Source organism: Vanessa atalanta, chromosome 18 (assembly GCF_905147765.1).
Source record: "Vanessa atalanta chromosome 18, ilVanAtal1.2, whole genome shotgun sequence".
NCBI lineage: Eukaryota > Metazoa > Arthropoda > Insecta > Lepidoptera > Nymphalidae > Vanessa > Vanessa atalanta.
In genome coordinates, this window is record NC_061888.1 from 8,676,999 (window position 1) to 8,692,499 (window position 15,501).

At 31.5% G+C, this 15,501-nt stretch overlaps 1 protein-coding gene across 8 annotated transcripts in view; it reads left to right on the forward strand.

The window, feature by feature from the left end:
- Positions 1-15,501, forward strand: part of LOC125071068 (papilin) — an 84,871-nt gene that overhangs the window by 37,679 nt on the left and 31,691 nt on the right. For all 8 annotated transcript variants that reach the window (XM_047681148.1, XM_047681149.1, XM_047681141.1 and 5 more), the window contains one exon: positions 12,227-12,302. In XM_047681148.1, the coding sequence (XP_047537104.1) occupies positions 12,227-12,302 (76 nt within the window). The remainder of the gene's footprint in view (positions 1-12,226; positions 12,303-15,501) is intronic.

Genomic DNA, 15,501 nt, shown 5'->3' on the forward strand with positions numbered 1-15,501 from the left:
AACCTAAGCACTAAAGTAACTTCAATTATTCTGTCAAACAGTTGAAAAGTAGTCATCAAGTGAAACAGATTGAAACAAAAAATGTTTAGGACGAAACCGTTTGGCACAACTGGTTATAAAAAAAAATCTAATAAAGTTTCGTACCCAGACACATTTTATTACCTATTTATTACATAGCAGCGAACTAAATTTAAATAAAATCTTTTGTAATTCTTTTGTTACGGAAGAATAAAATAAACATCAAAATAATAGAGAAATTAGAGATGTAGAGTTAAATAAATACAATAGTAGCCAACCCACGTGCTTAAAATTAAATTAATTTACAGCCACGCATTGTCATCTTAGGTCGCTTTCAACGATTTGTTAACGGTTGTCACGAATTACCTATGGAATTATTGCAAAAAAAAAACAGATATTTTTAAGCTATATTAAAATTTGTCTTCTATCACTGGTAAACATATAGTTTATGGATACAAATTGTAATATATCAGAACTTCATTAACTTTTACTTGTATATTTTAAGTAATTATACTCAGTAAACTCAGTAAAGGTATTATTCAAATCTAATTTAGAATTTGAATTGTATTTAAAATTCGAATGTAGTTAAGAATTCAACGGTTTCTTTCTATGAATAATCCTTAACGTATGTCCAGTTAATACAATGAAAAACATTACTTTATCAATGCCAAATTCACAAATGAGCTCTTGTTCGATTGAATAGTCAACGCCTACAACCGAACAGTCGAGTTAAGTATCACTGTTATATTTTTTATATCAGCTCTTTTACTACAGAGAATGCAGTTTAAATATAAATGCATACGTATGTATAACACTGCGATAGAAGGAATTTTAGGCTTACAAATTTTTCGTATTTTTTAGTTTATTTATATGAAGAAGAACGAATTAAAGACATGATGCTTTTTATTCAATAAAAAACTAATACACAACATTTTTAGTAAACTGTAATATATGCAATTTTTTTACTTATGACCTTTTAAATTTTGATTGAAAATAAAATACGAACGAAAAAAATGAATGTAAGTTATTTTAAACGTTAGCACATTATAGTAATTTGTACAGTTCCTTAAAATAAATTAACTAATAATTTTACTTGCAAATTGCAATTAATTTTATTTTTTACTATTTATAATTATTATTTTCAATTAATTATAAATTATTTCCGTGTTCTACTTATTTTTACAAGCCTACTATATCGATACCAACTTACATTATAAGCGTAATTATGCGAACTTTAATCTTAATTACATCAGATATATCTGATATTGTACACATTTCGAAAAGAAAAAAAAATAACCTACAAGAAAATAATTTATGCTCCAATTTTTTTTTTCACAGAAATATTCCATTTGGATTTATCGATTCATTTAAATCACATAAATTGACAGTCAGTCCTTTGCGCATGCGCTAACTATGGCGCAACAACTATGGCCGCCGTATCTAAATGCACTTTATCATTTAGATAGCAATACTTTTTGTACGAATGACATATGGCGTCACTGGTATTACAATGTATAATCTAAACAGTTCGTTGCTCCTGGTCTACGCTGGCGTCAAACGTACCGAGTCATCGCCTTATTATCGTTGGCTCGAACGGACATTGCTTTATTGTTGCTAAAACCGTTTATGCGAGTAAAGATCCCGCGTAACGATCGAGATGCTGCGGTTCGCTTTGAACATTTTCCACGAATTTTAAATACTGCTTTTATGTTTACACTTCAGTTATCAGAATCTGTTAATAGACTGGAGTTTTTTATGTAACTTAGCATAATTAACAATTATTAAAATAAAAGTATCTAGACGTTTCCTGTGATTTTTTTAATGAATATAATCAATTCATAATACAAATAGTAATTTATATAAATGTATACAACTTATCGTATTCCTATTCGTATACCATTTTATACAGCAATTAGCCGTGATACCCAGATTTTCCACAGTCAGCTGTTTATACATACCTGTTTACCTGTTTTATACATAATGAGGACAGTGCTATTCTCGAATAATTGAAATTCGAAATTCACCGCTGAACATGATCATGAAATGTGAGAAAGTGATATTCGAATTTGACTATAATAATTATAATTAAATAATTACTTAAATGATACACTGATTAAAATAGCATATCACCGTATGTCAATTTACAACATTTCAAGAGTGAGGGACAGGTTAACAGATTGGATGATATATAAGTTTATTTGTTTTCAATAGTAACGCAATGTCCCATTATAAGGAATAACTAATATTCCTATTTACCCCTCCATTTAAGCTTAAAGCTTATGATTGGATTGAGTACGAGAATTGCCCAAAGGTCAGATTCGATTCTACGACTCTTTACATCGCTAGGCGGCCCTCAAACCATTGCGTAATTGACATAGAATGAGCATATAAACTTCCTCAATAAACGAACAATCTAATGCAAAAAAATCGGATCAATAAGGTACTCTTTATTGCAAATTAATTTTATTTAGTTTGTTTATTAAAAACTAGGCAAGTCACAGAACTACTATCGACTCATTCGAGCCGTTAACCTCGCTAGTAGCCTCGTGGGCGAACGCGTAGGAACACTAAAATTCTAGTTTTATACCATCAATCACGACTAACAATAAGCCTAAAAACTTTCGCACTCAGTAAACTAAATCTGAAGATCGATGCGTGACTCAAGGAATTTATTTACATTTTCTCTCAACAAGTGTCTACGGACTACGGCTGCGATCGAGTGGCTTGAGGACAGAGTTTCCGTATTCGAGTACACCATTTCTATATTTAACGTATCGTTATTGTACATGAGTAATCGATCATTTTCGAGTTACTAACGAGTCGTTAAAATCGCTTATATTCCTCACAGCTTAAAAATGGAACTCTTTACCAGCACACGTGTTCTCCTCCTCTTATAACCTGGGTGCCTTCAAACGAGACGTGAAGAGGCATCTTGCTGGTATGGCGACTATGGGCGACTATGGGTGACTAATGCAACTCATTCTAGCTGACTGTACTAGTCGTCTTCACGTTTGGACTCCACTTCCGCTTACCATCAGGTGGAGTGGACTCATATGTCTGCCCGGACATAATAAAAAAAAACACACTTTTAAACTTACACTTTTAAAAACGATCACATAGATTTGCAAAATTATCATTCGAAGACCTTGATTATCTGTGTCACTAATTTTAACTCGCTGAAACCACTCGTACGTCGAAATTTAAGGCGGTGTATTTAAAATACTAAAAATTACGTTAAATAAAATAAAACAACGATACGTTTATTTTTTCAGAATGGACGTAGAAACTTAGGTTGCTTGTCTATCAAAAATAAGAATACATGATTAGATCAATTATTGCCACAGACTCTTATACTCTTATAATATTCTCCTTTGTTCCTTTGTTCGAACATGACCCGAAAGATACTCGTATCTGCGCAGGACCAACGGCTTTGCGGACAAGACCCAAGACCTCAAGATTTGTCAACTTAGTTTACAAGATTGGTGGCGCATTGGAGACTTAAGGAATGCTTATTAGAAACCTATAGACAAGGTGGAACCACTATATTATTAACAAATTAATTTTCTTTTGTTGTTACAATTTTAATCTGTTGACATTTCAACGATCATGACTGTTGGACTCATATCGATATTTGACGCTAATCAGATTATCATAATTAACTGTTACATCGAATTAATAACGCTCCGACTATTAAGGCGTGCAATTTTTTATATCCCGGCAGTAAATCTCTTTATGAATAGTTAGTGTCGAGAACTTACCTGAACTGTCAAAACTAATTGATGAATTTTAATATTAATGAGATATTAAATATCACGGTATGCAACCTGATAGGAAGCAGTCGGCCGTCTTTGTACTAAGGCAAACTCTTTCTGGAATAATAACAAGTTTTAAAAGATGAAATTTATTTCGTGAATTTGAAATTAAATACGCAATATATTAAAGTGCTTCAAATTGTCTTACTAGATTTATTGGTGCGTCCAAAATTTAGTCTTAATCCTTAAGCTTAAAGTGAGCAAGCGAGTGTACTAATTGTTAGGAAGACCTACATTGTCGAGACATCTCATTCTGTCACCACCCAATATAAGCGCTTGTTAATTCGGCGCCAGATATGACGAAAATGTATCTCCTTAATTAATCTGTGGCCCTGGTGAGATATGTTAGAAGCTCGGATAATTTTAATTTAATATTTGGAGTTAAAGAATAAGTTTTTTTAGATACTTTTTTTATCTTACACGTCTTTCTGTTCATACTTAAAAATTGCCGAGATTAATTGTTCACGTTCACGAGTAAGGCTTAGGTATTTAATTTACTAACATTTTGTGCAAATTTACTTAACTTTATTTGTCTTAGTTGTTAATAAAACTCAACAACATCGGACGCCTGAGAGCTTCTGTACCATTCGATGTACCTATTCGTGGAAAATATGGCATGAATGTAATGTATGATGTATATGTTCGTATCAAAATATCTGGTATATAAATAATTATCTAGTGAGCCCCATGCGAAACTGTGGCTGATAAATAACAATGATATATAACAATAATATATCATTTTTTACTTTTTTAGGCTTTAATCTTAAAAGGTCTTAAAAGTCAAAATCTGATCCAGAACATTTTACGTGTATCGATACGAGTCTATCAAATAACTTTTATTATGTTTTCATTTTTAAGATATTTTATAATAAATGTAAGGTTAGGTTTTAGTATTTATTAGAACAACAAAAACTTAAAAATCTTTCTATTACGCAATCATACACCGTTATTTGAATAAATTGGTCGACTATATTTTACTAATGGATGCATCATAAATACTTAATGTCATGTCTTAATACCAAAAACGTTTACACTGATATTAAATTTATTATAGCCTATATGTAGGAGATATTTTATATAAGCATATAAAAATCTACCGCGTGACATTTCACTTTAACAACTAGCCTATGATAAAATTGTAATACTTACAAAGTTATTGTTATTATTTATTTGTAATAGGTATGTATCACTATCGTACATAGACACTAGCGTTGTTGACATTAAATAATATAGATGTCGTCTCTGTATGAAATATTAAGACAAAAAGCTTGGGAAGTAACACTTCATTCCCATATACAGGCACAACACTATCCTAATATCCCGCTTCAAACCAAATCATAACAATACTAAATAATTCTATTTAGAATATATTATGAAAAAACGCAAGAGCAAAGCACTGAGTGGGTACTCAACGCAACGTGCAAACTCTTCTGGGCCTCTGTGATCAAACTACCCAGGGCTTGCATAAAGGCTAAAGCGCACGGGATATTTTTCATTTGGATATATTATATCGACATTGAAGATTAAACCTTATTAATAGACTAAAAACTAAATAGATTTGAATGATTTGGTTAGATAAGTTTATCTTGACTCAGTAAATATTTATTTATTTAAAATAGTTTATTGACAACCACAGTTGGAACAAAGGGGTAACAGGCATGCTACTTAATGCAAAACAGAAATTCATAAAGGCCAAATCTTGATAGCCAGTCTGGCATACACATACTAGACAAATACAATTCCAAAGTAGTCGAACGAAACTCGAAGTCACAACGATTTACTTAATGCACAGAATCGTCAGTTATAGAAAATTCAATTTAAAATCACAGTTATAAATACCAAGACTTGCTTTACAGAATATAAAACAGAAGTGCGTGGTGTATATTTTTAGAACAAACAATATGTTAACAACGATTGCTAATCTGCGCGCGCAGACGCATCGGCGTCACCGTCGGAAGCGGTGCTCGCGAGCTGAATAGATACCACAACTATTTATTATATTTCACTTACTTCACATATACACTATATTACTTTAAATAAAGTTATCCAGAAGGGAAGAAGAAAGCTACCTCCTGTCCTAAAGAGGAGGTTTGGAGTTTATTCCTCCGTGTGGTATAAACAAGTTCTTGGATTTGCGTTTTTAAGTTAGTTCAAATAATGAGCACTGATATTAACATTTCATATAAACCTTAGCAATAAATCTCAAGATTGTTTATACCTTTAATATATTTCAAACCCTTTCTCGTTAGCTGGATCAATTAGCTTCAGGTCACGAATCCAACTCGTACCTCGCTTTGAATTTAAAATTATTGTAATTATCCGCTTGACGGGCAATCTTAAGTTTCTGTTGTCCAAAGAAAACGAACCGATTCGTTGATTTCTCTTAACCTAAACGCCTTATTCACTGTGTCTAAAATGAAATAAAAAATATAACTAAGATACTTGATGAAGATTAGGATTTATTTTTAAAAATAAGATATAAAATAAAAAAAGAATATAATATAAAAAAAGATTATATTACAAAACAACAATAACTAATTTAAAGGGAAAGTAAATCTCCTTAAATTCCATAATGCAAAATTATTATATATGTTAATTTTACAGATCTTAATTGCTTGAATGCTACATTTTGATTTTTTTTTCTAAATGTTGTTTTAATAAATATGCTATTTTAATATTTTTTTATTTTCAGCACAACAGTTATGATATTGATTAGAAAAAAATATTATTAAAAATAACAAATTTGAAACTCACAAATACTCTTACATACATATTTATGTATATATATTACATTCAGTTAAGTCTTCGATGTAAATAATTCTTATGTAAATAAATAAGAAAAGTATCATTATAAACAGCGCTATAATAAATAATACAACTTGTTGCCTTTTCAATATTCACAATTAGTATTCGACGGGCGAGTCGTGAGTCGTCCGATGAAATTTATGATATTCTATTATTACGCCTACTGTCATAATAAAGTGATATCATTTCGAGACGTTTTGTTTGAACTGAATCGTTTCCTATTTGAATATGATGTTTAAAGCAATTTTATAGTTACCGCGTCCACAAAACGATCCTTGTTAGAATAAAGTATTGTTACATCAAAGAACGTACAAGGAAGACAAATAAATGGCTAATTTTATATATTATAATTTACTTGAATGAAATTTCGACTACGATGAAGTCGAAACATGCAATCCACTTTCATTACAGAACTATTAACACACTAAACATAGCTAATATTTTATTACAGTTACATCAAATTGAAGGTTCGAATGAGTCTCACAAATGCAAGTTTGTGCAAACATGCGGGTCGAATACAGAACCTCCTTTTTAGAAGTCGATTGAATGCGGAAAAAAAAACGAGTGAATTCTCAGTGGCTCTTGTTCAAATTTGAAATCGCTTTGTTAATATTATCATCAGATCTACGTCGTCGTCTTTTATTATTCGATATACATTTGAAGAATACTATTAATTCGATATACAAGAGCATTCTAAACTTAACATGAAAAATTCAGACGGTATAAAAACTAAACCACTATCTCTCTCTCCTTTGTAAAATGACCAAAAAGATAAAAAATGAATCATAATATCCACAGTATATAAATCAGCCCTTGTCCGGAGCCCGCTAATTGACAGGCGAGTCGGATGGTAGGATCCGTTACGTCGGGTGTCGAGTTGCCATCCTGCGGAACTGCCATTTGTAATGCCAAGTTCATTACAGCGGCAATGGCATTCAATTAAAGCGTTGTTTTGGTGTATCTTGTTGCAGCGAGTGTCATATTAACAAAACATTCTTTGATCTCTTTTCCAATCGATATGTTTTCCTGATTGACATACAATCCGAAGCCTAAAAAATCCTACATAGATACTGTATTAATATTACACTAAGCCTCTTGTCTTGATTATTTTATGCTTAATATGCTCACATATTTATTATTGTAAGGGCCCTGTCATACACTTCACTTACGTCTTTAGTGTATTGTCAAAATATGTATTACATAGTAAAGTCGTCGCATGTTTATTTTTTAATTAATTTACAAATTCGGCGTACTCCCAAAAGATATTTGAAATTTGGACTCAATCTTCCCGCTGTAATATCATACGAAGAAACAATTTGCGAAAAACTGGTTACGACGTTAAGTTTAATAAAACGATGGACGTTACGACGACGTTTTGCATTAAAATTATTATCACATATCAATTACAGTATTATGACGTTTTCTAATCAGAAATATCAAGTTAATATAATTTATTTAAACTGATGTTTGTTCTTTTAAGATTAAAATGTTTTTATATTAAGTATTTAATAATAAAAAAAATGAACGTTAAATTAGAATCTCGCAACTTTCTAGTACCTCGGCGTGTATAGAACGCTTTGTGTTTTTATTTGTGTAAACCAACAATAAAATAAAGTTGAAAGATATCTTAAAGCTACTGGACTCTTGCGTAATACAATACTGTCTTTATTCTCTTAAAATCCATACGCATTTGTTAAGTAACAAAGTAGACACAGAGATGGGTACTATGAAGAACAAATATTGATAGTATCGCTCAGAGGCGGATCCGGTGTATTTATACTAATATAACTATTTGTATACAAGATTTGAATAAATATTGAAAATTGATGAAAGCAAAATTTTTAATTGAAAACTTTAATTGATTATTCTTCAAATAAAATGTTATTTTATTTTTATGTAAAGGACGGACGAATGGGTCACCTTGGTTGTAAGTGGTCCTCATCTACCATAGACGTTGGCGCTGCAAGAAATGTTAACCATTCGTGATACCTATTACACCTGCAGTTACCCTGACTTACTCACTCGTCAAACTGGAACACTATATCTGATGAGCGGGTAGTACCCACTCAGGCGGACTTGCACAAAGTCCTACCTCCAATTATATACATTAAGTCAACTGTATAACATTATCATAAGAGTAGAGTTTCTTTACTCCTATGATATTACTCTATATTTTTGCACCATAAACAAACTTTTCAAAGTTACAGAAAATAAGTTTTATGATAGAAGCCAGTGAAACAAATGAACGAGAAAACCAAACATCAAATCCAAAAAAGTACCTTAACTCCTATTTCTTGTCAGAATATTTACGTTATACAAGTATGTACGATGTTTCGTACAAACCTCAGGCCCGTTAAACCTACGCAGGTGAAACTGTATTTTTAGCTATGCAAACATTTATTAACATCAGTTCCCTCCGTGTGTTTATTGGCAACTTTGCTCATCTATCACGACGAACTCCCTTCGAAATTATATACATACAATCTTTGTTTATGTAATTATATTGAAATTCACCGCTTCAAGGTAAAACTAAAAAAAAGATCTTTATTTTAAGAATAATGAACTTTATTCTCTAGTATACGGCTACTTTACATATTTTCTTCTTCTTCTAACGTTATTTTTTGATACGAGAGTTACGTTTCAGTATAACAATTCTAAATTTAACTATTATTTAAACGTATACTAATAAAATAATGTATTAAATTTTTCGAACCGATTTCCACATGTGAACTGAAGGCTCCTGAAACAGTAGAGCTGTAAGAACTAACTCAAAGCTCAACGTAGCAAACGATTTGGAAATGTCAGAAACTGATACGCAAAAACATTGGTTATATAATAACTTAAGCACAGCAATCATTTAACGGACACACGTATCAAAATAGAGTTTCAACGCGAGCCGGCTTTCAGCATTTTAATTAATCCGTTTAATTGTGATTTAGGCGAGTCATTTATGTATGTAGTCACCAACCTTAAAACCTTTAAGATTGATGACCGATTATCAATTTTATTGCCAAAGCTTATCGCACTTCTTTTGGACTGTATCCGTGTCTTTGAAGTCATTTAAATTTATTACATTCACTCAAACCTATAACATTATTATAAATGTTAAAGTAACTATCTATCTGTCTGACTATATAGCTCTTTTACGATTGCATGAAGCAAGCTTGAACTCGTTGTTATTTATTCAGCGATTCAAGTCGCGGGCGACAACTAGTAATTAATACTATTGTTTTGAAGTAACGATTAAACCTGAATTTTAATATCATATGGGACGTCCGTCAATCATATTGCATCATCGTTTATAATAATATATAAAATTCGTCGCAGGCTGATGCGATTAACAATCAAATACATTATACGTAAATTATGCAGGCTACCTAAATCATGACCTAGGTCCTTATGTATCGCCAGGATGTTTAATATGTGAGTCATGACTATTTAAAATTTATCCAGTACAGTAGAAAATATCGAATCCGTGGATGTCGTAAGAGCTGACTAAGGGAACAAATTAATAAATTAGGAGAATTCCCGTCAAGGCCTCCGTAACGGCTGAAAGACTCGGTCAAATACATTTTACTGCAGTGTTAATAATATAATCTGTATCAAGTGAATTATGTGTCATTTATATTATGAATATTTAAATTGTTAGCTACTACATCGGTGGGATCGCGCTCCCGTGTCTCGGAAAGCAACTAACGCAAGCAGAATTACTCTTGCATCTAAAGAGCTGATCAATTTGATGTGGAAGAATACAAGTATCTCATATTTCGGTATTTTCGATATCTACTAGTACCCTATTATCAAATACTTTCACGCTGTATTTCCCGTCTTACTCGAGCGCCTATGTGACGAAGTGAAGCCCTGATTTTTATACTCCAAAAAAGCACCGTCTCAAACCAAGCGTATATATAAACCATATGTTCAATATGTATCGTTAAGGATTTAAAACTTATTATTTTTTATTTATTTACTTACTTTTTATTTATGTTTTTTATATTTTCTAAAGTTTATTTTAGTGTGATTAGTTAGCTGTAATTTTCGTTAGAATTTGTGTTTAATTTAGGTTTGTTTTCATTTTTGTCAAAATATTGTCTCACATTTTTTTTTTAATTTGATATTCTTATCGTAGCAAGTGTCGTACACGCCTGTATTGGTGTACCACACAGAATGAGTCTGATGTTCTTTTATTAACTACTATTTTATTGTGTATATGCCGATGGTGTGTCTTTTAAATAAATAAATAAAACCCTATTTAAGTTACTGTAATTAATTTGGAATTCTATACACATTTAATGTTGTTTTTTATTCCGCAAAAACAATAAAACCTATTTGTTACTTTTAAGGCATTATCTATGAAAACAGTTGTTCTATTATTAGATGTGATTTTTGTAGACCTTTTTTAGCCATTTGATTGTCTATCACTCGACCCACTATCTAATAATGATATCATCAGCACAGGCACGGGTTTACAGTTAAGTATCGAGAATCCTTTATCGATAATCTATCGATATTTCAAAATCGATAAGGACTACAGATAGATATATATCGATTTAAAATTTTATGTCCACTATTACGATGTAATTGGATTTCTAAAGTGTTGTAAGACGTTCGAGAACAGATAATGTTGACGTTTATCGCATTCAAATAATCTTCAATTTCTCGTTTCGTTTAAAGCACCGTTGTTCGGCGATGTTAAGCTAACAAAATTGGTAACTTATATCGAATAATATTAATAATAAATTTCTTTGATTAAGCCGAGATTGAGACTGTTTAATACTAATTTATATTAATATGGTGACAGTTTAAGAACGATAAATGTATTTTTGGTTAAATAATAAATCATTTTTGGCTTAAGTTTGAAGAATAGAAGTAGCATGAAAATTAACATATATATAACATACCTGCAATCTAAAATGTTTGTATAGTTTGCACGACAGAACTCGTAAGGAAACAGTATGAATGAGAAACAAAATATATAGTCAAATAAGTAGGTAGAGTAGGTAATAAATACTATTTGCATTTTTGATGTATATTATCTGTGTAAAATAATATTATTCTTATATGACGATGATGTCTTCCCGACCGATTTCGGCTACAGCAGCCATTCTCAAGTGAGACTAACCAACTATACAGGACTAATATCCTATAATTTATGGCGCACTAGTATGTGCGCAAAAATAGGGGCACTATCCCGCACTCTCAGTATCCAACGGGATAGGAAATCTGGTAGTTCACGCGTAGGACCAACGACTTTACTTGCTCTCCGAGGCTCGGGAATATACACTTTCAACTGTAAACCCAGTAACTTTGTATTGAACCGACCTGGGATCGAACCCGGGCCGACACAGAACCAACAAGTTAGTCAGTCTTTTATAGAAAGTAAGGAAGAAACCTTTTCAATTGCCATGCTCTACGAAACTAACAAATAATGCCAATATAAATTACACGTACCATGTGGTTTGGTAAAAGGAGCTCAGAGTATCCGAGTAATAATTACTATTAAAAAGGAAGTACGACGATTATACCTGCCACATACTAAATAGCCGAAGAAGAAACTGACAGTTAATATATAAATCTTTATTTTGTTACAGATCGCTGCTTTTGGCAGCCATCGTTTTAAGTAATTGTATCACGTGGACCGCCTCCAGACATCACTACACGCACAATGTAAGTTCACCATACGATATTTATATGCTTATAACCGTGATTATTTCATAAGTCTAAAAAAATCAACAATTATGCAATTGTTAGCTCTGTATATTTAATTCATTTGATTTCATAAACACAATGCTATTCAAGGGAGATACCCTTTACATTAATTTAAACCAACGGAGTGAATACAAAAATAGTACATACTGTCGATACGACAGACAGACATTTTATATGAATAATCAATTAGACAGCACTCGCAACGTCCATATTCTATAATCCACTTCACTGTCGATTACTAGAGTATAATTTATTTCATCATCATCATCATCCTCCTGCCCTTATCCCAATTTTACTTGGGGTCAGCGCAGCATGTCTTCTTCTTCCATACTTCTCTGTCAGACGTCATCTCACAAGTAACATTCTTTATAACCATATCGTCTTTCACACAATCCATCCATCGTTTCTTGGGTCGTCCCCTACAGTTTAATTTATATATATATAATATTTCTTGGCACATTGGACATTTGGATATATAAAGTTGTTTCTCTCGTCCATAAACACAAATGCTATAAGAATTATACTTACACATATGTATGTGTAAGTATGCATGGTATACTGGAAAAATCAAAACACAGCATACTCGTAGTTTTGATGTTTGACGTTTGATATCTAAAGGAGTTTTTTTTTTCATTATATCGAGTGTACGTCTGCGTGAATGCGTCTCTCTCAGAAGATTAAAACGTTATTAAAAATAATACTTAAAGCTGTAATACTAGTAGATATCAGCGTAAATTATTTCTATGTTATAATTTTACATAAATATGATTTGATTATTACGATAATTACTATCATGTTACTTTTTATTAGATGAAAAAAAAAGTAACTTCCGACTTTCTTGTCGGTCGGTTAAATCAACATTACGAACAGATGATATCTCAATATTAAAATTAACCTTATAAACGGTTCATAAGTGATCGTAGGAACATACTCATGAGTGTATTTTGATATTGATACCTAATTTCGACAAGGTTCATTGACCACTGTGACTGACCGACACGGCCTTGACTTTGAACGCAATAAATTCTCATATAACTTGAAAGTTCTCATTCTATGCGACAATAAAAACTGCCTATCGGTTTCTATTGTCTATGATTGTCGTAAACCATTTGAAATTATATCAATAGGTTGTTAGACGTATTTGGTTAGTTCGATGTAATTCTATTGATTTGAATTGTATTTAATCATTTCGCAATAAATTCTGGCTTATTAAGAACAAGCACAATACTTGGTGGTAGGGTTTTGTGCAAGCTCGTCTGGGTAGGTACCACCCACTCATCCTATATTTTACCGCCAAGCAGCAATAGATAGTATTGTTGTGTGCCGGTTTGAAGCGTGAGTGAGACCAGTGTTTACATTACAAGCACAATGGACATAACATCATAGCTCCCAAGATTGCTGGTGCACTGGTTATGTAAGGAATGGTTTATATTTCATCAGGCCGATTTTTCTGTCTGCCTATATATTACAATAAATAAATACATATGGTTCATAATAAGATCTTTGGAGCTTTGCCAAAAGCTTAACGTAAAGCGTAGAATATATATTTTTAATTATTATAATATAATCATTTGATTGATGTTCCTCTTGTTTCCATGGTAAATATTATATTTTAACTTTACGAATATCAAATTTGGAAATAAAAATTGAAATTATCAGTAATCCGGAGTACCCAAGTTAGCTAAGTAGTGCTTACAGTTTGTTCGTTTCATCTGAACACTCTAGAGAGTGTTCGTCTGAACGCCTAGAGTCGTGTCGGATTGCAGTCCCATCAGGTTGTAAGAATAAGTGTACTGTACACTTGAAAGTGCACTCGTGTTTGCCCACACAATTCTTGTGCAATTAACTTATCTCTGTTGTGAATGGCGGCTTTGGTCGGAAATTGTCATCAAACCATCAAAATCATTTTATGTCATTGGTTAAACATGATTTAATATTTACCTCTACATTCACACGTCACAAAGATAAAGACAAATATAATGATTTTTTTTGATAACCCTAACTGCCCATTAAGAAAACTATGGGAACTCATAAATTTAATGAGAAGGCGCCACAATTGATGGGTTTGTTAGCTCCGCGTGACGTACAGTATCAGGTCATCTAACACACTATTTTTGGTATATGCTTGGTTCATGGTTGTTGACACGAATTTATTTTTATGATGAATTGTTTGAGTACGTGTCATGCAAATGAAACACAAATCACAAAAAAATGCGTATTCTTGATCCAGTCAAACAAGCAATTAAATCTAAATATGAAATCTGTTTTCAGCCAGTATTAAAAAATAAACATTTTGATTGAATTTCAAAACGGTAAGGAAATGTAAATTTTATAGTAACAATTATAGAGCATCAAAATAATAAAAAACTGAGTTAAGATCATAAGTGAGTGATAACAAAATAAACGTTAAAAATAGCTAAAATACATTTTAAAATAATATTAATATCTTTTTTTAAATGACTTTAGGCTTACGTATGTTTATAATGCTTTTAATTTTTCTTTTATCATATTAATTTATTTTAGTCCTGCTAATTTAAACGTAGTGATTTAGTTGTCTTATATATTATTATTTTTTATCAATAATGTGTAGGTATATATTTTAATAAACACAATCGATACGCATAGGATAATCAATTTCAGTCGCAAAATATTTGTGGTAATAGGCAATGTATGTATTATACAATATAAAATAAATAGTTGTTCTAATTAATAATAAATTATTGATATAATATGTTGGCTTTGACGATTTATAATAGCGCTTAAAAATTTTTAAGTCAATCTTTTCATTTATTATTTTTATGATAAAGGGGGTTACACCATGAGAGTTTGAGAAGCGATGATCTAACAAAACAAGGTTGTATTCATAGGTTCTTGTATCGAATAAATACTGACTAGTGAAGTTATTTACAGAGTTAACAAAACTAACATTATCTTAAAATTAAAGCATAACACTAACCGCCGACTATATTCATATTAAGGCGAATGTCTTATTTGTATGAAAAGTGTTCTCATAGTTCAATTACCATATTTATAATCTTACTAATAAACGACGTTTATAATCTATAATATCTCTTTCTCTTATCAGTAATTTGACATAGGTCAGACAAAGACAGGCATTGTGCGATTGTACGTAAATACGTTTAATACGTTTATTAGT